This window comes from Crotalus tigris, unplaced genomic scaffold (assembly GCF_016545835.1).
Source record: "Crotalus tigris isolate CLP2741 ecotype Arizona unplaced genomic scaffold, ASM1654583v1 scf7180000024281.4978605, whole genome shotgun sequence".
Lineage (NCBI taxonomy): Eukaryota > Metazoa > Chordata > Lepidosauria > Squamata > Viperidae > Crotalus > Crotalus tigris.
In genome coordinates, this window is record NW_024100453.1 from 4,054,157 (window position 1) to 4,080,892 (window position 26,736).

The 26,736-nt window shown below is 40.2% G+C and overlaps 1 protein-coding gene across 2 annotated transcripts; it reads right to left on the reverse strand.

Moving 5' to 3' along the window:
* Positions 1-6: 6 nt before the first annotated feature.
* Positions 7-26,350, reverse strand: MAP1LC3A (microtubule associated protein 1 light chain 3 alpha). Of its 2 annotated transcripts, XM_039323657.1 has the most exons (5): positions 25,908-26,350; positions 11,977-12,032; positions 2,505-2,611; positions 2,058-2,096; positions 7-1,162 (listed from the first exon to the last, which is right to left on the reverse strand). In XM_039323657.1, the coding sequence occupies exons 1-5, from the start codon at positions 25,945-25,947 to the stop codon at positions 1,000-1,002; spliced, it is 405 nt and encodes a 134-aa protein (XP_039179591.1). In that variant the 5' UTR covers positions 25,948-26,350; the 3' UTR covers positions 7-999. The 2 variants fall into 2 exon arrangements, with proteins under 2 accessions (XP_039179591.1, XP_039179592.1); XM_039323658.1 differs by lacking the exon at positions 2,058-2,096 and having other exon boundaries at positions 25,908-26,334.
* Positions 26,351-26,736: the final 386 nt, after the last annotated feature.

Here is a 26,736-nt window from a genome sequence, read left to right on the forward strand (position 1 = left end):
AACTAGTTTCCATCAGAAGAGAATTTTAATTTATCTTTATTTATATAGATAATTATATAGGTTTGACTGGGCAGATCTTTTTCCTCTGTCATACACACTTTTTGGTATCATATTTTTATAAAATAACCAGGTAAAGTAGCAATATAAATCAGTACATTCCTTGAGCCAAATGGCCTGTTTGCCATAATGGGATTAAAAATAGATTTTAAAAAAATCCATGCATGCATTAAGAGCAAAAAAGGAAAAAAAGACTGGCTTTTGAAAAATAAACCTTGTAAAAGGCAAATAGAAACATTGTCAGAAACAGCGCAAAATACGACACCTTTGTGAAAATTAAGCTACTTTCATCCTCACTTTTACAACAATTTAAAGTGCAAAAAAACTTGTTTTTGTTTTTTTTAAAAAGGCTACATCATACAAGCAAATTGTAATCCCCCTCGTGCTTAAAGGTAATAAACTTAGAAGATATAGTTTTGGGAACATACTGGAAAAGATGCCTACATCTATTGTGTAGCACCAAGAATCAACAACTGAAAACTCCCAATAAAATCCCAATAAAAGTTATAGTAATTTATTTTTGTTTTATGATTTTCTGCTCTTTAATAGCAAACAAATACATCCCTTGTTTTAATAAGTGAGGAAAACAGTTTATTTGCCAGACAGCCAGGGGCTCCATCAATTTGGCATTGGAGTAAGAAAGAAGACATAATATGAAAGAGTGCATACATCTGCAAACACACCCGCGTGAACAAGATGGGAGACAATGTATAGCAATCATAAAAGACAGAGGCAATGCAAACAGAGATTTATGGGTCTCTCACACACCTACACACTGAATTATCTTGGTCTGATGTGCTATGAGATTGGAGGAACACAGTTGCTTCCAGGCTGCTCCTGGACCAAAAGCTTCTCTCTGCATAGGGCTTGCCAATGTGGGGAGCAGTGGGGAGGCAGAGATGTTGCTGCAACAGTTTGGAATTAGTCCTCTGGTAGTGACACTCAATACCCAAAGGTTTCCTGTGAGGCATAGACCATGTAAAGGAAGCCATCTTCATCCTTCTCTTGCTCATAGATCTCAGAGATTGGAGTAGAAACGCTCACCATGCTGTGCTGGTTCACCAATAGGAAGAAAGCCTGGGTAGGATTCAGCTGTAGCCGGCGCCTGAGGCAGTGCAGAAGATAATTATTGAGCCTGAGTCAAAATAGGAGCATAATAAAGCATGCACAGCTAATTCCAGTTCAATAAATGAACAAGATACAGGGCACCAATACCAAAAATGTCTAAAAACTAATAAGAGTTTCAGTGCTGTTTTATTACATGTTCTATCATCCTTTTAATAAATCTGCTCTGCAAAGTTTTTCTTTTCTAATTTGCTTTTTAAAAAAATACTTTTTTTTCATAATGTAGGCTACACAGCAGGCCAGTATTAATGGTAACAAGAGCATCTTAACAAGATATTTAAATGGGAATTGCAGTCCCACATATCCTGAAGACAGAATGCTTATTTGCAATTGATCCAAATCATGCTACCTTCAGAATGTGTCGGACTGCCATTCCCAGAGATGGGAGGGGGGAGTGGCATTGGTGAGGTTGGACACTGACAGTTTCAAGCACTCAAATTTCTATCACACATAATGATGGAAGCCTTGCAAAATGTCAGCTGCCTTGCTTTACTCGTAATGTGTGTCTGCTACACACATTAATCATCTTAGAGGGTCTCCAAAGTGTCTTTCTGTGTGGTTTGCACAGTTGCAAACCACAAGAGCTAAGCCAAATAATGACTGGAGCTACGAAGCTCTTTTAATAATTCTCAAGAAAGTGCAGTTTTAGGGAAGAGGCAGAAATTTAATACACTTCTGATTTGATAACTACATCTTGGTAACTGTAGGCCAGTGAATTAGTCAAAATGCAGATAAGAGTTAGTACAAATCTGTATCCTTAATACAGGGTTATCTAATCTTCAAGTCTATTACCCATCTTCATGGAAGGCAGAACTGCCATTATAATCCCTATAATATTTTTTTGAGGACCAACTGGAGTTGGCTTGTGTGGTTACCTATACAGCAGAAGGCAAAGGATTATGGAGGATTCCCATCTGTAACAGAGAATGTATATTACTTTGCTGACTTCAAATTATGGTAACACTCTTAGTCATTCTAATCCTTGGCACGCTAAATTTCTGTCCCCAAACCTTTCCATGACTTGAGCAGGGTTCCTTTCTTCTGAGTGAATGACGAGATAGTTAAAAGGCAAGATGCTCTACATTGAAAGAGAAGTTGCTTTCATACCATAGACCAGGGGTCTCCAAACGTGGCAACTTTAAGACTTGGCTGGCTAAGGAATTCTGGGAGTTGATGTCCACAAGTCTTAAAAGTTGCCAAGCTTGGAGATCCCTGCCATAGGCAACCAAATTGTCAGCACTATTCTACTCATTAGGAAAGTTGCTCCTTGGTCATTTGATATCCAGAAGCAAATCACAGCTGCTTTGAAGTATTTCACTTACCGGATTATTTTTACCAATTCACTCATATTGACATGATCAGGAACTAGAAATTTGGTCTTATCCAGAACAGGTAGCTGCTTCTCCCCTTTGTATCTCTCAATAATGACCTAGTGAGGAAGAAATTTGGTGCTGTCAGTTTCTTTCTTGCCCAGCAAAATCAAAAAGACAATCCTTTTAAGGCACTAAACATTATTGATGAGCATTAGGATCCAGACAATTAAGACAGAGAATTGGGTCCTTTTTTACGGATTTCTTCCAAATTATCTTGTGAGATGTTGGAGTTCTCACTCAAAATCCAATTTAAATTTCAAATGAGAACACAAAATAAGCAAAATCCAGTGGTCTCATGATATTTGAAATGTTTTGATAGTTTACATTTTTTTAAAAAATCTAAGGGTCCCAAGAGGTGCTTTGAAGGAGGGGTAGGTGCTATATTACTGAGCTGATTATTGCAGCAAGTTTGTAAAATCTTTCTTTAATAATGATGTACAGTCTGTTAAAAGGAAAGCAGGGAATCACTGTTTTACATTAGTATAAAATAAGCAATAAAAATGGTGTTCAATCATGGTATTCAATCACTTGAGAAAGATGGTGTACTATGAAAATTGATTAGTCAAAAAGAATGCCATATCCTTATAATTATCTATGGAGATTCTCAATCATCCAGATCATGACTCTCCCAAAGGTGCTTTTTTAGGAGGCAACTGGCCTTTCTTGTTTTTCTTTGAAGATGTTTTGCTTCTCATCCGGGAAAGCTTCTTCAGCTCTGACTGGATGGTGGGGAATGCAGGATTTATATTCCTTGCAGACAACTGGTCGTTTGCATTTTTTTTTAGAGTGGTTGAGGTCATTTGGAGGTTTATCTGTTTATCTGTATATCATAATTTTGTTTTATTGTTATTACTACTTCCTTATTGTGTGATAATGGAAATAAAAACGTCCGTGATGATCTAAATAAAACTAAACCCCAGAAAACTGTTTCTCGTACAGTAAAAGATATTTAAGACCCAATTAAAATTATGCAATAAGCAACTGCATGTTCTCTTTTCTTACTTAAAAGTGTGACTTCTAGACATACCCTGAGAGCATATGATCATTAAACAAACTTTACCTTTGAATATAGATGGCTGAAGAATCCCTACATGAAAGCAGATGCTCACCCAGAGAACTTCTGTGTAATCTTAATGGCTATTCATAGGTCCTAATTATGTAAACTGCTTGCATTTAGGAATTCTTTTTCAAAGAAGAATCCCAGCAACATGACATTGGGGGGCAGAAACTGTATTCCATGACAGTAACACATGGAATATGACACAAAAATAGAAAGGACTTTCTCACTTTGGAATGACAGATACATGTTCAATAGCACTCATGGTGGAAAGCTAAGCTTAAGCCTTATTTTCCCACTGATATCTTAGTTCTTCATATTCAGTTATTATTATTATATGTTACCAGCTAAGTTGTTTGCTAATCCTGTTGTTTTCACAAGTCTTTCTTTTCTTTCTGTCAGCTTTTGAGTTGGCCCTTATCTCCAGTGACACTTGCCTTCCCATTATGTATCCAAAAGGATTAAGCTTTAGCTTCAATTTTAATGCTTTCATTGGGCAATATAATTTTACTTCATCTAATATTGAATTATTTATTTTTGTGTAATCTAAGCTATTTTCAATATCAAATATCAGAGGCATCAATTTTTCTTTGTTCACATTTTCACAGCTATAAATCAAAACTGGGAAAACAATGGCCTCGACAATATGTGCTGTTGTTTGTGTGATGTCACATGTTAATATTTTGTCTTGATGTCTCACTTTTCATCTAAGAAGCAGATCTCTCTTTGGCCCAGTGGCTATTGTATAATCACCATTGCTGTGCATATTTTTTTTTTTTGCTTGGGAAGAAATAGGGCCTGCTACTAATTCCATCTTCATTTGTCTGCACTGACCTGCCAGCCTATTGACATGATAATCTTAGAGGGGTTTTTGTTTTAATGTTGGCAAGAAAACTGCTTTTGGAGTGATGGCTCGGTGGTTAAAGAGGCTGAGCTTGTCAGCTGGAAAGCTGAAAGCCCATGCTTGAGACCCAAGTGCCGTGCAATGGGGTGAACTCCTGTTACTTGCCCCAGCTCCTGCCCACTTAGGAGTTCAAAAGCATGCAAATACAAATAAAAATAAATTAATAGGTGCCACTTTGGTGGGAAGGTAACAGCATTCTGTGCACCTTTGCATATGGCCATGCTGATCACATGACATGGGAATTGTTTTCAGACAATACTGGCTCCATCACCCAAGAAACAGTCAGACACAGCTGGACAGGAAACCTTTATCTTTTTATTATCAACTTTTCTTAAAACTTCCTAATATCTAGCTCTCAACTGAGGTCATCAGCATATTTAAAGTTGTTGAAACTTTAGCAACCTTGTCTTCGATTTTTATTTATTCTTAAATAATATTTCTCATAATATATTCTGCATATAAATTAAAACAATAAAGAGACAATATACAACCTTAACACCCTCCCTCACAAAGCCTGGATTTCAATACTTGGAGCATTAATTTAATAGGATGTGAGATAGAAACAATTATTTGGTATTCAGTTTTTCATATTGGAATATATATTGATCTTTTCCACTGCCTTGGTTAGTTTGGTGTAGTGGTTAAAGCATCAGGCTAGAAATTGGGAGACTGTGAGCTCTAGTCCATCCTTAGGCACAAAACCAGCTGGTGGCCTTGGGCCAGTCACTCACTCTTAGCCATAGGAAGGAGGCAATGGCAAACTACTTCTGAAGTCTTGCCAATAAAACTGCAAGGACTAGTCCAGGCAATTGCTAAGAGTCAACCTGATTTGAAAGTATGCATGTATGTGTGCACGTACCCACACAAACACATAGTGTGACTTGTTTAATTCCGGCTTAGCAGAACTAGCTGCTGTGTTTGGATGTCCATGAATGATGACTTAGCATGTCTAAACACAATATTAGGCAACTGTGGGTCTCTTCAACAATACATAGGAGTCAAAATTGTGGGTAAGAATATCAACTTTGCTATTAAGGAAAATAAAGCTTTTGATAGAGTGTACTGTACCATGCACTAATCAAACAGGTAGTAAGAAAGTAGGGGAACTCATGCAGGAAATAGGTTATGTAGAAAGTAAACATAGGGTCAGTCAAAAAGGATTCAAATGTTTATATACCAATGCACAGAGCATGAAGAATAAACAGGGTGAATTAGAAATTCAAGTCAATGAGGGCAGATATGATATTTTTGCCATTATGGAAACTTGGTGGGATGTAACCCACAAATGGAATATACAACTAGAGCAGGCATGTCAAACTGCCGGCCTGCAGGCCAGATGCGTCATGCCAAAACCGCACCCACCTCATTGCTGGCAATAGGGAAAAAGTCCCGATATGTTGTGCAACGTCACGTGACATCGCGAGTTTGACATGCCTGAACTAGAGGGATTTAAATTATTTAAAAGAAACAGACCAAATAAAAGAGGAGGTGGAGTTGCACTATATATAAGAAATAACTACATCTCTGCAGAAATAGAGCACAACAATGATGAAAACTGTCTTGAATAAATTTGGGTCTATATAAAAGGGGGGGTGACATTGTCATAGGTATATACTATAGGCCACCCAACCAAACAGAGGAAACAGATGAACTTTTTGCTAGTCAGTATGTAGGAAGCACATCACAATAGTAATGGAGGACTTTAACTGCCCTGACATCAACTGATCAAACATGTTCCTGACAAACCTAGCAGACAACTTTGTCTCCCAAAAAGTAGTTAAGGGAACTAGGAGATCAGCCATATTGGACTTAATTTTCATTAACAGAGATGAAATGATAGAAGGTGTTGAAGCTACAGGAACTTTGGGGGGGACTGATCATGCAGTACTGGAATTCAACATTATGTAAGCACAAGCAATAGAGAGCTTGGGAAGGATTCCATGGATGAGAATCTTCAAGGGGAAAAGTGAGATTATAAAAGTCCAGTCTAGCACAACACCAATGAGGAAGAAAAATAACAGTTGTCAAAAGAAACCAGCATGGCTGCATAAAGAACTCTCTGATAAATTGAAAGACAAAAAAGGATAAGTATAGAGGGGCACATAACTAAGGCAGAATATCAGCACAATGAAGTGAGGAAATCACGATCTTTCACGAGAAGTTAGAATTGATTGATTGACCTTCCCCCCCCAAAAAAAACTTCCTTTGTTTTCTTTCATACGGCGGCAGGGGATTGCAAAGGAGGAATGGCACAGGGATGGAAGTTAGGTAAGGAAAGAAAGGCAATTTTTGGGGAAAGCGAGGATTTCTTTCCTTACCTGCCCCACTTGTTCCGAGGCTGCTTTCCACTCAGACGTATTGCTCTTGCCAATGGCCTGAGCCTCCGGCGCTCCACCTGCTGCTTTGGTTGGCCTGCCAGCCCCCACCTCAACACCCTGCCCACCGCTGCCCAGCATGGCTGCCCCGGGGCTGCAGGGGCTGGTCTGGCATAGGAAGGGCACACACCCCACCTTCCTGCCACCATGCAGAGTAAGGTTGCCATGCCCACCCTCACCCAGATGCCCTTACCTCCCCCAAGCGTTTTTTTACTAACCTGCCTTTCAGCTGCATTCCATTTGTCCGTTCACTTCTTAGCCTTCGCCGCATGTTTGTGGGACTATCGGTAAAAAAAAAAAAAGTTCCATCAGACTTAACTTCTTGAGATCTTGCAAGAAGTTAGAAAGTCTGGTGGAACTTTTTTTTTTTACTGAGTCCCACAAACACGCAGCGAAGGCTGAGAAGCGAACAGAGAAATGGAATGCAGCTGAAAGGCAGGTTAGTAAATGAATGGTTGGGGAGGCAGGCACGGGCGCAGCAACCTCACCCTGCATGGGTATTGATGTAGGTTGCTCATGGACGGGACTCAAGGCCTAGGCCTCGGGCGATAGCGTGCATGCCCACAGAGAGGGCTCTGCGTGCCGCCTGTGGCACGTGTGCCATAGGTTTGACAGCACGGGTATAGGATTTCCTGCCTGAGCAGGGGGTTGGACCTCCAAGGTCCCTTCCAACTTTATCATTATCATTATTATTATTATTATTATTATTATTATTGGTGGTAGTAGTAGTAGTAGTAGTAGCAGCAGCAGCAGCCGCCGCCGCCGCAGCAGCAGCAGCATATTGCTGCATGACGTTGCTCTTTTCTCAAAAGAAACCATAGAATATGTACTCTGAAGTAGAATCAAAGTATGAGAGTGTGAGACCCAATCCTTTGCCCCCTATGGTCCAAAACAGAAAAAAATACATAGCAACAAATCGTAGGGCCAAAAAAAAAAAAAAAAAGGGATCCACTGAATTTTATGCATATGTGGCTTGTAGCCAGAGAGGTCCCTGCTATAAGCAGCTACAGCTTTTTAACCAACTTGACTCAACAGGGTTAACCTTCAGTCCTCTGTGTTTGTATTTTGATGTTTGTGAATTGTCCACCCCAGAAATGTGCAAAACTGAATAAGAACAGTTATTTTTATTCCTTTTTAATACTTAAAGTAGATATATTTCTTTCAAGCAATTAAAAAACTAAAAACTATGTGAATGACTTTAAAGGCCTGCAAAAGACATATTTTGAATTTATGATGTTTTAAAATATCTTTCTCCCCATTGCTCATTTTAGGCAGCATAAGATGTCTGTAATTCTTCTAAAATCAACCATCCACCAACATATATTATATTTAGGTCATGAGACACGCAAGAACAAAAGAATTGGCAAGTGGGGAAACTACTTGCTATATAGAGAATATAGAGAAGGAGAAAATAGCTTTGGAGAGAGAAATGATAGTGCTGAATCACTTCAGGCATTAAAGAAGATTAAAGTACAGCAGAAGCTTTGGTGTCACCTCCTCTGGAACTGTGAATTTGAGATCAAGTTTAGCATCCAGAAAATCTTAAAAATGAATTCCCAGTCTTTAGTCTATTTGCTAGCAAGAAAGCTGGACTAGAATTATACCAACAGTGTTCACCTCCTTTCCCTTCTCCAGGACGGAAGTTTATTTACTTTGTTTATTATTACTTGGTAGAAGTAATATTACTAATAAAAATGGCACAAATTGACTAATATTTTAATCAAAAGAAGGAAAAACTTTCACCTATTTTCCTCCAAGTTTTTCACATCTGATTCACATGTGAATTGGCAGGTTTCTTGGATTCAGTATCAGATATATGACATCTGACACTTGGACAGAAAAGACAGCAAACGTATGATAGATCAGCTGCTGAAAAGGATCTCATCCTAAATTCTCTCATAAATGTTTAACACCAGCATATCTGCTCTTGAATCAGGATCTAAAATCCTACAAATAGTACTAGAGGGCCTTAACCTATTTTGTTTTCCAGAAATTTTCATTGCTTTTTTGCATGGAAGTCAGCTTCTTAGTATCAGATGATGGTATCATTGTGCAAGTCATTTTCCCCTCCTTGCCCTCTTGCTTGTCTCTCCCCAGCATTGCCTATGCTTATAACGTATTCTTTATCTAAATTGGAAGAAAAAAAATTGGATAAAGCTGGCTCTATCAGCTGGTTGTAAGGTAGTGAAGTAGATGCTCCAGGGATGCATTCAGACAGAGCAATTCAAATTTTAACAAAGGCATAAATTTAGCTTTTCCTATTCATCTTGCATTGGAGAGGTTGATAGGAATGCTAAGGGTTATAGTGAGAGAGACATGTTTGAAAAGCCTATGATTCCTTAATGTGTTTCAAATCACTTAAAGAGGTAAAGCATTAAAACTATTTCAAAACAGTTAAACCGAGTGCTAAATCAGTAAACTCTAATGCCTGATATGCGGACCATGATCTGCAATTCAGCCCGAACATAAATCATGTTGTTTGGAGATTTTATTTTGTTTTATTTTTCCTAACTGGTACAGTCATATCTTGGCATTCAACTGCTTCCAAGCTCATCAACTTCGGTATTTAATGAATTTTGAAGCAGAAATCTTGTCCTATCCACTCATTTTTCTCCTGGTAGTCAATGTGCAAGGAAGAACTTGCTGACATTGGCTGCCTCGTAACTCGCTATTTCTTCTGGCCAAAACAGTGGATCATATGGTAGGTCATACGGTTTTTTTGGTACTCATCAGTTTTAGTATTTGTCGTCTCTTCCAGAATAAATTACCGATGGGTACTGAGCTACCACTGTATACTGCCCATGGTACACTAAAAGCAGCTTACAATTAAATCATATATTTATATATTTAAAATTAAAAAACATATAAACAGTGTACTGAAAATGAGTGGCAAAAATAAAGAAAAGAGCCAATAATTCTAGGGGTTAAAACATCACACTAGAACAGTGATTTTCAACCTGTGGGTCGGGACCCCATTTGGGGTCGAATGACCATTTCACGGGGGTCGCCAAACAACGCAGTCTGCCATTTTCCCCCCTTTTCCTTAGCTGTGCTACTCCCTTTTATTCTATTGGCTTTTGAAAGCCAATAGAATAGACTCTCTTGAATAGAGTCTAATTCTATTGGCTTTCAAAAGCCAATAGGAATTGTTCAGGCTGTCTCTGCCCTGCTGAGCCCACCAAAAGTCCCATTCTGCAAACGGTGCTGCACCAGTCGAGTAATCCTTGACTTACGACCGGTTGAGTAGTCCTCGACGTACGACTGGTTGGGGGTCGCGGCATTAAAAAGCTTGAGAACCACTGCACTAGAAACTGTAAGACTGTGAGTTCTAGTCCCAGCTTAGACATGAAAGCCAAATGGGTGACTTTGGGACAGTTACTCTCTCTCAGCCCAATCCACTTCACAGGGTTGTTGTTTGGGGCATAGGGCTGTTGTTTGGGGAAAATAAGAGGAGGAAGGGGCATTAGGTGTGTTCGCAGCTATGGGTTATTTATAAAAAATAATAAAGGTTAGAATAAATAAATAGGTAGGTAAGTAAGTAAGTAAGTAAGTAAATAAGTAAGTAAGTAAATAAATAAGCATACTTCTATAATAATTTATGAACCAGTTACCACTTGTCCAATAAGGCTGACAAATTTTTTGAAAGACAGCTGTCAGATTGAACAGTATCTCTTTTTGAATTGTTAAAGCAGGTGCATCTTTTTTTAAGCTGGCACAGCTGTTTCAGAATTGCTCCCAGCTATTTCTACTGTACATGCATGAGCATGAACAGCCCTTTAGCTCTGCACTTCAAAGACAACCAGAAACAGCTTCTGAAGTTTGTGAGAGCTGGGGGGGAGGGTTATTTGAACCATTTGAGAGAAGAGCTACTGTATATTCCCAAGCAATTTTTTGGGGAAGGATTTGTACTATTAACAAAGGCCCACCTATCTAATATATTGGCTGAAACACAAATGCTGTATTCAACATGCAATTGATACAGAGAAGTTCATCATTACATTTAATTATTTCATCATCAATTTTAAACTAAGGCATAGCATTAAAATTAAATATTCAGATGACAATCTCTTTAAATTAATTTCTTTTTCCCTTTTTGCCCCGAAATGAATCTGGGATGCTTATTTTGACTCACATTCTACATGATATCTGTGCAATATTGATATGACCAAGTTTTTGATTAATATTCCCGTAATTGAATTATTGATTAATAAAAAATGCAGAACCTGCCTGTGAAATTTTCTGCCTTTTGGGGTATGACTAGTGAAAAAAGAAAGAGGAGCTTAAATAATTTGATTACCTAAAAAGGATAAAGGAAAATAAGAAAAAAAAAAAGAGGATAATTAGTGGCAAGCCTCTACTATGCAGATCTAGTGCTTTCCAGCATGTTTATATATTAACATAATGTAATAAGCAAAACACTGTATTTCCTTTCACGTAATCAGTTATTACTATAGCAATGGAATATTCACATATGAATAATAATGCAGTAAAAAGTTCAGTCCCAAAGACAATTTTTGGAGGGATGTACTCAAAAGAAAAATTAAATATGATGCAAGAGAACTTATGAGAGCCAAACATTTCTGTTCATCTCATGTAATAAATAGATAGCAGCTTTGCTTTTTTCTCCCTATCATCACAAGAGTTGATTTATTACAGGAGTTAGTAAAGTTGGCCTAAACCTCTTACTCCCATTAGGAGACTGGCCAAAAGCAACATCTTCCTTTTCGTTCTTAACTTGGCATGAGATATGTCTTGGTAAGAGGAGACAAATGTCACAGCTTGACACCATCCCAATCACTACAAGATATTTCAGGGACTTGCAGGGGTAACATTCTTCTGTCCCCAAAGCCTGAATTCAATTGTACTGTGACTCTGATTGAACAAGTTTGCAGAAAGTCTCAGTTAAAAAGAAAATAACTTTTATAAAACTACTCCCTAAACTTAGCAATATATACAATCAACTGTTCAGCGTGGAAAAAACAGGAAAATGTTTCATGATCCTGGCATATGACCTACAAGACACCTATTATGTTTCATGGATTTATATAAATTGATTTAAAAGCATAGATAATCTTCTTTACTTACTGGAATTTTGTTTGGATGCTGTTCGCGGATCTGCTGTACCTCTTTACAACGATCCGCTGTGAAAGTGAAGCATAAATGATTTTAAGAAATTGAAATAATTTTCTAGCCTACTGTATATTGAACAGTTATGTAAACTTCAGAAAAAATTATGGAAGAGGGAATGGTGAATCTAAGCAGTTTTTTAAACTAGAAAAATCATGAATCATACCAATCCAAATATAGTAATATTTATAAAGAAGAATATTTAATATTCCCATAACATCATTGTTCAATTGTTTAAGCCAATGGTGGCGAACCTATGGCACACGTGCCAGAGGCGGCACTCAGAGCCCTCTCTGTGGGCACTCGTGCCATGCCCCAGAGATGGCAACTGTCCCTCTTCAACCAGCTACCCGCTAACTCGCTGAGGTCCCACGTGGCCGGCTGTATCCCAGCACAGCTGGTTTCCCGTTCCATCCTTCCCGCATGTGCTCCTTTTCCTGGGCACAACCCACTGCATTGCCTCCTCAGCTGTCGGCCGGCTGCCAAGCTCAGAGGTGGCTTCTCTGAACTGCTAGCGGTGGGCTGCAGAGCCCCAGAGTGTGCTGGTCGAGGGGCCGGCAGGCTGTGCCTCTATCCACTATCACCCCATGTGCTTGCTGGCCTCTGTGTGTGGGGGCCAATGGTGTCAGGCAGCAGCCGCCCCGGCCCCTGCCTCGCCTTGCCCTGTGAAAATGGCACCCCTGCCCTGCCTCGCCTTGCCTCACCCTGCAGGACGAGCCTCCTGCCCACTACCCCACCTGCCAGAGACCCTCTGGATCTCCAACTCTGCCCAGCCCTCACAGGCGTCCCTCCCTGCAACCAACATAAGGTGACCACGTCCACCTTGGCCACACCCACCCAATCTGTCATGACCATCACAGCTACGCCCACCCAGTGGGCCACGTCCACCTGGCACCCAGCGATAAATAAGTGGGTTTTGGGTTGCAGTTTGGGCACTCAGTTTCTAAAAGGTTCGCCATCACTGGTTTAAGCCATCTGAATACAGGTCCTTTTGAACTGTTCACCAAGGATGTGAATTTATTATTCCCTCCCCGTTTGCACCTCACAATAAAAAACAACTTCCTTTTTATGACCCTGTAATTCCTTAATTCTGGGAAGTCAGGGAGACTAGATGGAGCTGAGCGTTTACTAGCCAGATGCCCTTCCTAACATCTATGCAGAGTTCACAGCAAATGTTTTTTTCTTTGTGCCCTGGGAGAGAAACATCTGCAACTACCTAGGATTGAACTCTCAATCTCATAAGTGGGAGGGCAAGTGTCTTCACCACTAGGCCACTCGATCTGTACCTTGTATACAATGTACCCAATACCTTTTAATCTACCAAGAAAAGTAGAAACAAATTCTGCAATAATACCTGAAGTATCTGACATTGTGCAATGTAAATTGAATTAGGGCCTGCATTCTGTACAGATATTTACTTGAGCAGCAATAATTTTAATATCAGATTATGTATTTTAAGGATTATGCAGCCTGTCTTGTTTCAAAAAGAGAGCTTTCTAAGCAGCTTCTATCAGCACAAAACACAGGAACTGGCCCATTTTTTTTTAGTTTTTGTTTTGCCTTATTTAAAAGGATGCTATGGGTACTATACTATTCTGTAAGTCTTGAAAAATGAATCAAGCAAACAATAAAAATGCACTATTTTCAATCTTGTCCCTTCTGGAGGGTTTGTGGACCACAATACCCAAAGATAGTCTTGTTCTTAATTTTCCTATCTTTCAGTCTTATACCTCATAAGTAAGCAGAAAGTAAGATATGATCTACTATCTCAGATCTATTGAATTCTTTCCAGCAGATCTCTAAGGATTTCTAATTCTGCAAAAAAGGAACACTAACTTATTTTGACCAAATTCATTTTCAGCTCTTGAAGCTTATTTATTTGTTAAAATTCCTAAATCACATATATATTTGTGTATATTTCATAGGTGATATTTGACTCAGCCCCCTGAACCAGGACGAGGAATGTCATTGTCAATGAGCTACACAGTAAAAATGACTTCTATTTTCTGTTTTGTTGCAAAACATATTTCTGGTTAAGCTAGTTTTTAGAGGTATTAAGATTCTACTAAGAGGATAGCACAATACTGTAGACTAGGCAGAGGCCTGGGAAGTACAGAAAGGCCAATGCTAACAAAACAAAATTATCACCTATAATAAAGGGACTCTGGTTACCTTATTTCCTGGGAGAGCTGATAGAAAGCAGAGAACTCAAAGCTATGTTTACATGAAATTTCATTATTAACAGCAGTGAAGATAACTTATTAACTTTGCTCAGTGTCAGATATTATTCCACTTGTTCACATGCAAGAACAGTTTCATTTCCAGGAAACAAAACAATGCCATCACCTTAACTCATGACCAACAAGCCAATGTTAAGGACTTGTAGGTGGCTTGTTTACTCCCAAAGCATCACGTGAATAGAATATTTTTGCAAGAAGCTATCTTAAAAGGGGGGGGGGGCTGGGTGAGATGCAATTAGCATTAGCCAGCACAATATTTATAGCCAAAGTAGTGAGATTAAAATAAATTTGAAATCTTAAATACATTCAAGCATTTAACTGAATGAATGCTAGCCAAGTTATTCGGTTAATGCAAGTATTAAATGCTGGATCTTCCTTTTTTCCACAATATAATTATTGTAAATTGTAAATTATTATAAAGGTTATTGAAGAACAAAGTTAGAACTGGCTTCAGAGTTTCTTGTGAGCCTTATATTTTGGTACCAGAGAAGGATGCCAATTTTAAAAAAGATATTAACATGGGGAAGGAGTAACTAGCACATATGTGCTAATTAGCACAAATGCAATATGAATATTACAGTAACATCTAGATTGCAAACATATTAATTATTGAAACAAATATTCTAAGCAACTAGGTAGGTTGCTCATTTCACATGCAACAGGGAAAGAAATGCAGTTTGTTTGATGACAAACAAGTCTGATGTTGCCACATTTGCAAGAAAACAACCAAGCCCAGAGAGTACCAAGGACTCTACAGTTTGTTTATTTGAAACATTTATATAATTGCCCATCTTTGATCAAACTCTTGATGGCTCCCAATCAACAATTAGAAAACAGAACTAGGAATTCCTAGAAGCACTCATTTCTGGTATCTAATGTAGTATGATTTAAAAGTTGATATCCTGTCTGTAAATATTAATATTAAATTACTTATTTACCATCTTAACATACAATTGATTGCCTCAGATGCTTCCAAAGAGCCTTTGGAATTTGTGAGTCATTGCCTGGAAGCTGCCTAAAAGACAGACATGTGCCTAATCTGATTCTGGGAGTGCCTTCACCTAGAACAGCCCATTCTACACATTCTAAGAATTGGCTTCTGCCTTTATCCAGAACAGGAAGTGGCCAGTCATGTTCCAGAATCAAATCACTGATTTTTAACATGTCTACTAAAAATATATTTACCTGTGACCAACCTGTGGATTCTCTAATGTTTATTATAAAGTATAAGAACAATAGCAGCTCTGTTAGTTATGATAGATAGATAAATAGATAAATAGAGATAGTTAGTTAGATAGTTAGACAGATAGACAGACAGAGACAGACAGACAGATGGATAGATAAGAGGGGGGAATATTTTTACTGTATTAGTGAACTGAAGTTGTAAACAATAATTGCAGATTTAAGTTTCATAAACTTTTCCTTAGGCAATTTTTTTTTAAACAAATGGAAATCAAGAAAAAAGAGACAATTATGGAGGCCTTTCTACAACCTTATATTGTGCAATAATATGTTAGGGAGCTGTCAAATCTGCAGTTTGACTCTTGACACTAACAATAAGGACTTCCCAAAGCAATGGTAGTAATAAAATGTTTATAAATCCTTCGTTTTGGAAAGATCAAATTATAAAAACTGTTTTCATCCTATCAAGATTCACAGATTCTTCGACCAACAAAAAACAGAAGAAACTATTTATTAGTTAATTTATTGATGTATAAAGATCATCCGCAATGAAGCCAACATTTTTATATTTGAGAATGAGGTTGTGATTTATTAAATCTGATTATGTAGCCTCAAGACGGGAGTTTATTACTGGCTAACAGGGAGAGCATATTTCTGTTAAGGTGTCCAATAAGAAAATTAAGTCCAAATCTGAGAAAAGCTTATTTTATTCCCAGGCTTACTCAGCTTGCTTTTAAGTAGCTACTTAAAGTAGCTACTTAAAGTAGCTACTATGTAGACTTATACAAAAATATAGGTGAAAACAATGAGATTTTGCTGATGAAGTTCTTTTTGTCATAGCATTTGTGGTTTCCAAGAAGTACTCTAGTCAAAGGCATTTGGAAAGCTCTAGTTTCATGATTACTTATCATGAGACAAGCAATGTCAGTCTCCAATTTGCTCACATGTTCAAGGGGAGAAGAGAAATTGAAATGTCAACAACAACTACTAGCAAGAACAGAGCTATCTTAGGTTCTCAGCCCACAGCTAGCCATCAGGAAAAAAGCTGAGAGTAGATAATCTTATCTCATGCTCACAGTTCTCACAGTTCCTAAAGGAACACAGTGACCTGCTAGTAAGCCAAGATAACACCAGGTTGGGGGTAGGATATCTTGGAAACCTGTGTTCTCTCTCAAAATTTCTGCAAACTGATTGTATAAAAGCTTTGAAAAAGAGAGAGAATTGGTGTGTAAATATAAACATAAGGGATAAGGAAATGCTGTTCAGATATCCAGCTATGCCCACAATTGAAGATCTGGAAAGGGAAATGAGGTACAACCATTGTTCTGTCCCATAATTTCTATATCTTTAATAGTGCATATGCACATATAAGCAGGGCTTTTTTTGTCATAGAATGCTCAGAACGGAGTTCCAGCACCTTTTTTGGATGGAACCTTGTAGGGTAGGCAAGACGGGTTGTATGACGTTTGTGAGTTCTGGCACCTTTTTTTTTTTCTTCCAAAAAAAGCACTTCATATAAGTAAGCATTTGACATAATTGAGTCATATATTTGTTAGGGCAAATGCTTACTCATGTGTACCAACAGCCTATAAATGAGGGTCTGAAAGGAGCCATGTTGGATTCTGCCAGCTGCCACAAATAAAGCTGAATGTGATTTATTTCCTAATATACCCTAGTAAATAAAATATAATAAAATCCACTGACCCCATCATGGGCTGACTTAGAGGATGTACCAGCTAACTTGATAGGCATTGTTATACCTGGTTTTAAGAGGAAAATTGGCACATTCTTGAAAGTCAGGTATATTTGGTAGGAGAATGCTTACAAATGCTAAACTTGCTTTGTAAAGCAAGTCAAAGGGAGGAAACCACATATGGAGGTATCAGGCTGAATTGTATTAGAAAGTTAACATACATTAAGACTGACTGCATTTGTGAAGGACTAATTTAATAACAAATCAGAATGTCTGAGGTCTACTGAAATATTTTATAAATGGATAGTACTAGCGTGCCCCAAAGCTTATTACTCAGTGACTTTATTTACTGCACAAGCTAAACCTTAATTCACAAACAAGATTACTGTGATCTTATAACAAGGTAAGGCAATATTTATGGTAGGTCCTCACAACATGCTGGATGATTGATTTTAGTTTACTTCAGTATATTGTGCTAATCTAGCCATAAAGACTGCTAGACTTTGAGTTTTGAAAATACTTCAGGCTTCCCACATTTTTCCTATAATAATATTTACTTGATCTGTAATCCTGGATACAGCAATGCATATACAGTACTGTTGCATCCAGACTTCTGTAAATCATTGTGACTGACTACAACCTGGATTTGGAAGCCAAAAGAAGGAAGAAAGGGGAACAGAGGGAGGGGGGGAAAGAGAGAAAGGAAGGAAGAAAAGAAAAAAAGAAAAAAAGAGAGAAAGAAGGAAGGAAGGAAGGAAGGAAGGAAGGAAGGAAGGAAGGAAGGAAGGAAGGAAGGAAGGAAGGAAGGAAGGAGTCTTTTGCTTCATTTTTTTTTATTTTGGGGGTCAAGTGTGCATGGTTGTATTTCTACCAAGGAAATGCTTTCATTTGAAGTTTTCTAAAGCATTTCACAGACAACAGTGGCAACAACAGTGCCATGTGACATTATGAAAAAGAAAAATGCCACCCTGGGGACTCTCTTCTAGACAGCAAAAACAAACGTCAGCAATATTTCTGAAGTACAAGAACAATGAGAATCTGACCAATGCCCCACCCTCAAATCAAGCCAGACTACATTTAAATAAACAAATCTTATTTATGTATTTAAAAAAAAATCAGAAAAATATGAAAGAAACACATCTGATTGACTTTAAAAATTAACTGTTGAAAGCAATGATACAAAATACTAAAAGGCACTTTTTAAAAAATGGCAATTCTTTCTAGAAACTCATTGTCAACAAGTTTTAAATGCAGTGCCCCTAAGGGCAGGTAAGTGTTTTTCAAGTGTTTTGTAAACATTCAGTTATGTCACAGCCAGGCTTATATTGTTCAGGCTAGTCCAGGGGTAGGCAACCTTGGCTCTTTTATGACTTGCAGACTTCAACTCCCAGAATTCCTGAGTCAGGCTGACTCAGGAATTCTGGGAGTTGAAGTCCGCGAGTCATGAAAGAGCCAAGGTTGCCTGCCCCTGGGCTAGTCTAATGCTACAAATTTTGCATCCTGAAAAATGCTGAAGCTCAGAGGACACTTGATCCAGAGGCATTTCCTTTAATGAATATTACAGCTTTTTAAAGATCTTCCCCCCTTTTTCCCCCTTGCTCATAATTGTGGCTCTATACAGCTCTCTGGCTGACCCTCTTTCCCTCTGCCTTTCATCCCAGAAAACAGAGAAAGCCAGTCAGTTGAGGAAGCAAAAAAAGATATATGGAAAATAAACTGAAAGGCACTCAACAGTTGCAGCTGCCTGCGCTCACATCCCACCCCCCCTGCTGCTTTTGAGCTATTTTCATCCTGTTTTGCTTTTGAGCTGGGACAGTCAGGGCGAGCAACTGGAGGCAGACCAAGCACCATCGGCCTACTCCACCCAGTGGCATCCAAGCAGTTGCTGCAAGCAAACCCGGCTGGGAGAAGACCTGTTATTTTTGTTCCTCAAGGAGGTCCACTGCTCCATAGAGGGCAGTAGAAGCCGAAATGGTGAGGAAAATCAGCACAGGGCATGGCACGTGTTTTCTCTGGATTTGTTATTCACTCTTGATACAGAGTATTTGTCAATGTTGGGGTGAGTCAGAGTGTAACAACAACAAACTGAGGTGCACTCACAGTTGTGGCATGTGGAAGGGTCAGGGTTATAAAGAGGACAGCCCACAACAGGAGAGCAAAATTGATTTCCTTGAGTTATCTTCTCTATACAGAAGAAACTCTCCCTCCCAACCTAGGCACTCAAGATGTGAGAATGTCGACAATTAATATTTCCCAGCCTGCACTGACACAGCTGGGAATTCTGCAGGTTTAAGTCTGCATAACTGGATTTTAGAGGATGTCAAGGTTGCAGACACTTGCAGTGGCAGTTTTAAAGCTTCTGAAAAACCAACACATTTAGCTTTATATGTAACCTTATGCAATAATAGATATGTTGTCTTTTAAAAAGTCACAAGACTCTGAAATGCTAATAAAATAAGAGTTTTCTATATAAGCTGCCTTCAGCTTCTGAACGAAAGGCAGGATATAAATATAAATATATGAATGAATAAAGACACAGCATTTAGCAGACTAGAACATTATCAGTGTTAGTAGGTAGGCTAAAGGCCAAAACAATTAGTATGCAAGGTATACAGTATACTTTCTTGATAAAACTTTATCAAGAATGAGATTACATAATTGCTTATGTGGAGTAAAGCAACATGGGAGAATTGATCAAATCTTCAACTGGTCCAAGTAAATACAAAGTAACTGTACTTTGTAGTGTCCTACTTAATGCTACCCAATTTCCTTGGCCACTATGAATTTTCAGCTGTGGCTTGCCTTTAGCAATGCAGAACCTAAATTCCAAGAGTGGCAACTCTATACAAAATTGAAGCCTTACATCAGAGTTCAACATCAGCCCTGCCGCCAATCAGTCATGGAATCTGGTCACACATTGGCAGTATCTCTTTTGCTCCTGACCTCAGATAACAAAAGGCAAGCAGCATCTTTTCCCTAAGCAGTTTTCAGTTGCATTTCATGATGTCATCAAGTAAGCAGTTCAATTCCATTCATCCCTCCTTGCCCCCAAATTCTCCATCTACAAAAAGCAAATGATACCAATATATTCCACATAATACATTTGAGGCTGAAAATGCTTTAAGTCTTATCTGCCTATTTGCAATGATAAAATTTACCTAGGGCAGGGGTAGGTAACCCAAAACACTCAAAGAGCCACTTGGACCCGTTTCCCACCAAAAACAAAACACCGGGAGCCACAAAACCCTTTTGATAACTAAAATGAAGATAACATTGCATATATGCTTTTTTACCTTTATTATAGTGGTGTGTGTGTGTGTGTGTGTGTGTATATATATGTATGTGTGTGTGTGTGTGTACACACACATTAAAAATAAAAGTAAAAATATGACTCTTGGGAATATCCATACTATTAAAACAATGATCACCAAGAGAATGCTTTAAGAGAATAAAATTACATACACACACAGGTAAAAAAAGGATATATGCAGTGTTATCTTCATTTTAGATGTCAAAAGGGTCTCTCTCCTCTCTCTGTTCTCTCTCTCCCTCCCTCTCTATCTGCCCTTGGTCTGCCACTCCTCTTCCCCCCCCCTCTCTCTCCCTCTCCCTCCCTCCTCTCTCTCTCTTTCTCTCCCTCTCTTTCTCCCCCTCTCCTATCTGCTGCTCACCTGGCAAGCTTCAAGCTGTTCTCCCACAAGCTCAGGGGTAAGCAACCTCGTCTCTTTTATGACTCATGGACTTCAACTCCCAGAATTCCTGAGTCAGCCTAGCTAGCTCTCTCCTGCCCTTCCTGCTTTCTGCTTCCTGCAGAGACTCAGCAAAGGGAGGAGCTCTGTCCAGTAAGCTTTTCAGCTCCTCGGAGAACACTGTGAGTGCACTCTCTTTTACACATACACACACACACACACACACACAAAAAACACCACACACACACACACACACACACACAGAGAGAGAGAGAAAGAGAAAGAGAAAGAGAGAGAGAGAGAGAGAGAGAGAGAGAGAGAAGCAGGGAAGCGCAATTGCCTCTCTCTGTCTCTGTCTCTCTCTGCAAAGGCAGAGGAGGCTGGGAGCCACAGGGGAAGGCTCAAAGAGCCGCATGCGGCTCCGGAGCCGCAGGTTGCCGACCTGTGACCTAGGGCAACTTGGAAGATAAGCTTCTGAATATCAAGAAAAAAAGCTAATGTCTTGAGTGGTTTCCAGGGTAGAATGCAAAGTAGGAATGAAATAAATGAAGCTCCTTTCCCATGAATTATAATCCTCTCAAGGACATTTTGAGTACTAGAGATTCAAGGCCTCCAAAATGTATTCATACAGTACATCATAAAATGAATAATTAAAAGGACTTTTAATGCCAAAACAATGGAATTACAATCATGCAAATTCAGTGGCACACAATTATAATTCATCCATAAGAGCGCTCTGGTACTCTCTACACACTGTATTGCAACTTCTATCCCCAGGGCGTGAAGAAATGAATTACAATGGCTAATCTCAATTAACTGTAAATCTTTAAACTATTTTGCATTGAATTAAACTGACCAAAGTATTTATCCTAATACAGGTGACAAAGTGCCCATAGGATGATGTCCAATAACTGGATTGTGAATGCTCACTATCTAAAGGTAATTTTTACACATTTCCTCTTCCTTTGATCTTATTTTATTATTCCTTGTTTTATTATTCCTTCATCTTTTCCAACAATAGAAGTACATGTAAAATACTCTTCCCTGGACAGTGAACCAGAAAAACTAATAGGGTTATAAATTTGTTAAGACTTTACAATGGAACTTTTTATTATTTTAAATATAATCCCATGAAGAATGCAAGGAGCTACAATTCAAAACATTTAGAAGGCACAATATTCTCTACTGCTACAGAATATAAAAATCTCCTTGTTTAAATTTTACCTCTGATATCATACAATACCTCTAAATTTGGTACTTGAAATAAACATACGCTTTTGTTTTAATAGTTGTATTATTGTTTAATTTTCCAAGTTTCAGGAGGTTTTCCACTGCAATCCTAAAGCTTACTTAAATGAATAACAAACTGATTTTTAATAACAAATAGATTTTCAAAAAGGGGGGGGGGGTTGATGTAATGGAATTTTTTTAAAAAAGACTATCTAAGCCTATCAACCAGCTGTGAAAACTCTTATTGAGCTGGATTAGAAGTGTCACAAAGGAGAGTTAGAACAAAAACAGAAACAGCAATACTGTATAGCAGTAGAGCAGAGGTCCCCAACCTTTTGGGCACCAGGGACCAGTTCCATGGAGAGATTTTTCCACGGACCGGAGGGGACCTGGTTTTGTGTGCTGCCTTATCCTGCAGATGGGGCTTTGCCTGTCTGTGCAGCCAGTTGCTTGCATGCCGCGTCCCAGTACTGGTCCATGGACTGGGGGTTGGGGACCTCTGCAGTAGAGGACACAGATGGTTGTTTTGTCCTACACAAACATAGTAATAATCTAGAATTCAAAATACAAGAAAACTCTTATTACTCACTGGCATTTTTATTAAATGCAAAGCTGATAAGTATTGTTGCAAACTCTCACAAATCTATTCATCTGCCAAAGATGAAAACATACAATGTAATCTCTTGCAGCATTCCACTTTATCTCAGTAGACTCTTAAGGGGCAACTGCTAAAAAAACCCACCTCCCTACTACATAAATCCTATGCACAGGGGGGGGGAAAAACAATCAAGTGTGCATTCTTATTGCATGTAATGTATTTCCTTTTGGTCACCTTTCATACCACCTGATGGCCAAAATAGAACATTTGGGGGGTAGGGAAATCAGATAGTTGGAAATAAGAGTCAAAATCATTTAACCTGAAGAAAGGAAGAGGATTCAACTGCAAGAAAGATTTAATGTGTGCTACATACATATTCAGTTACAAGGCCTGCTCGTAAACACTTCGCCTTCATTACTTAAACTGATTCCCCAAATCCAGGTCTATATTATGTTCTTAAGGATTACTAGCAGTCTTTCTTTACAAATCAGAAATTATAGATAGCTATGACCAAGAAAATGAAGGCCAATTTGGTGTAGTGTTTAAGGCACTAGCAAATTCCAGTTTGCCTTAAGCAAAAAGTCAACTGGGTGATATTCTAATTTTTTTAAATTCAAGGATAGGCATGTCCAACCCACTACTCACAGGCCACATGTGGCCCTGGACAGTTAGTAATGTGGTCCCATAAGATACAAAAAATACTAAAAAAGTAATGTTTATTATTTATATAATTAACTATGTCATATATAGTAGTTTATTTGTGGCCCAAGACAATTCCTCTTCACTCAGTGCTGCCCATGTAAGCCAAAAGGTTGGACATGCTCTAGGATAGTGGTGGCGAACCTATGGCACGCGTGCCAGAGGCGGCACTCAGAGCCCTCTCTGTGGGCACGCGCGCCGTGCCCTGGAGATGGCAACCCTCTTCAACCAGCTGCCCGCTAATTTACCGAGATCCCACATGGCCGGATGCATCCCAACACCCGGGCGCTCGCTGGCCTCTGTGTGCAGGGGCTGATGGTGTCAGGCAACAGCTGCCCCGGCCCGCCTCACCTTGCCCTGTGACAATGGAACCCCCACCCTGCCTCGCCTTGCCTCGCTTCACCCCACAGGACGAGCCTCCTGCCCACCACCCCACCTGCCAGAGACCCCCTGGATTTCCAACCCTGCCTGGCCCCTACTGGCGTCCCTCCCCACGAGCAACATTGAGGTGATCATGTCCACCTTGGTCACACCCACCCAATCTGCCATGACCACCACAGCCATGCCCACCAAGGGGACCACACCCACCTGGCATCCAGCGATAAATAAGTGGGTTTTGGGTTGCGGTTTGGGCACTCGGTCTCTAAAAGGTTCGCCATCACTGCTCTAGGATGTAGGCAATGACAAACCATTTCAGAAATCTTGCCAAGAAAAGAGCAGGGACTTGTCCAGAGAGAGAGAGACCAAGAGATGGTCAGCATCATATTTAAAGTACTGTCACTCGAAAAGTCAGTGGCAGCATATAAAAACTAAATAATAAAAATCTAAGTTAAATTACTACTGTAGTTTAAAATGACCAATACTCAAGAGGGTGTAAAAGAGTGCTGTAAAATGTGTTTTCAATGCCTGAGGCAAGTTTTAAGGCAGTTGGATTAAAAACTCCTTGGTAGCTTTGAGGATTCTAGTTTTGCATAGAGGCAAAACTGCACCCACATTCTGCACCATAATTTCCTCTGTTTATTCTGATCCTTGGGGGCTGGGAGGGAAGGAAGTCAAGAACTTATGGTTCCTGATTTTTTTTTTTAAAAAAATATTATTTTACAGTGAAAAGAAAACAATAACAGTGAAGACTGCCTCCAAGTTATCATTACACAAGGTCCTACATACTTGACGCAACAAGATGTGGGAATACTGTACTAAGAACATAAACACTAGACTTTCAATAATGCAGGAAAGGCCACGCCTGCCGTGTTGGACCCAAGAAAGTTTTCCACCAGAAGGGGAGCAAAGTGTCTCTTCACCAACGTTTCTTTCTAAAGGCCTACCTCGCTCCCCCCCCCGTCCCCCAGCTTGGCTTCTTCCAAGCCGGGCCTATTTTCCAGCCCAAGCCTATCGCCGAGACGCAGGGACGTTCCCCGAATCCCATTGGCAGGCATTACATCACAGCAGGGCACGACGTCCTCGTCGGCTGCTAATTACCTTTGCCTTCTTTCGTGCTTCCCTGGCTCCCCAGTAAGAAACTTGGAGCTGAGCTAAACAGTCAGTCAGCGAGCTGCTGGCCGCTTGAGATTCTCTCAAGTTAATCGATCTTCCGGGACTGGGCAACCAGCAACTAAAGAAGTATTTTGGGTACCCCCCTCGTCATCTCCAAAGGCCTGAACGTGCAGCAAGGGCCGGTTTGCACGACCCAACCCGGAGTAGACTGGCACCTCAACCCCGAGTTGAGGAAATCAGGGTTAAATTAACCAAGAATAAATCATGAAAACAGAGAGAATGTCACGATACTACTGTATCAGGGTCTGGCACGGCCAAAGCTAGGCAGGCATTCAGAGGGTGCTCCAGTTTCCCACCCCCGAAGGAGCAAGTGCAAGAGCTAAGCAGCACTGTGCATTCTTGTAACCAAGACAAAGCGCCGAACCGAGGAGATAATTATTAAAAGCACGGCCGAATGTATTTCGATCTGACAAAATAAATAAATAAAGCATTTCTTGGCTAGCAGCGAAGTCTAAAGGTGCAAATAAATGGCGGCAGATTCTTCTTTCCACTGGTCTTCTCCAAGGAGGTGCCCTCTGAATGTGTAGGACTACAAGGCCCCTCATTCCCCCATCGGACACGTCCCGCTGGTCGAGGGTTTCCCATCGAAGTGACAGGCTGAAGGTAAATTTGGAGAGAGGGCGCCGTGAAGGCGAACACACACGTATCCCCTCGTTTCAAATCCCGCCGCGTTTCCCTCCAACCCGGGTCGCCAAACCCTCCAGGATGGGTGTGGGAAGGGGGGGGGAATGGAGCATCTCCGGGTAAAATAGAGAAGCAAAGAAGAATCCTCTGTGCCCAAATTTTGCAGCGGCGACGACGGCACCGCTGGGCACCTGTCTCCAAATTACCCCGGCCTCCCAGGACTCGGCCCTCCAGTACTCTTCCCAAGAGGGCGGGGATGGCTGGGAGATGATCCTGGACACCAGCCATTTAGCCTCTTTCCCAGCCGCTGGGCCTTCTCCAGAGAGCTAGGACTTTCCCCCTCCCCGCCCCCCCCCGGAAAAAATCCAGTCAGGACTTACAAAAGCTCCGCCGCTGCTTGAAAGGCCGCTCCGAAGGCATCGCGGCCGAGAACCGGGCACTACCGAGACCACCGCGCCTTAGCACGGACGAGAAGGTCGTCGTTAGACTAAAAAAAAAACCGCTTCGGGAGGGCAGGGGATGTCTCCGGAGCCCCCGAAAGCAACTGCAGCTACGCCGCGACGCGCGCCTCCTCTTCCTCGATCGGCCGCCGCCGCCGCCTGCTCCCGATTAGATAGCTGAGCCACACAGATCCCCGAAGGTGGCAGCGCAGCGGTGACTTCATCCCACAACCTCCTTAAAGGGGAGGCGCGCGATCCCGCCCCTTCTGCAGTGCGGCCTCGTTGCCAGGGGCGCACCGGCCTCAGCCCCAGGCTGCCTTCGGCGATCTTGCTGCCGCCCTCGGGCAGCAGACTCGCTTCCCCAGGAGAAAGAATTAAGCCGAATCCCGAAGGGTGTTATAGAATATGCATGAAGGGCAGATGTCCGCAGATAATGGGCAACACACACAGACACACACACGCACGCACACACACACACACACACACACACCCCTATTAAAAAACATTGCCAGGAGTTCATCTAGAAATAATCCCTGAAACGACATTGTTTATTCGTTTAATTAATAGCAATTTATTATAATTAATACTTCTCTTTGAACCAGTCCTGAACAGTTTCATGCTGGATGTTACTCAACTGCAGCACAACTGGAAAAACTGGAAGAAGTGTCATCTTAAAAATCAACACATTTATATACATATAAATTAACATAAGTATAAGCTTTGGTGGATCACATGCATTTGATATATAAGGCTGTCTTTGTTATGATTA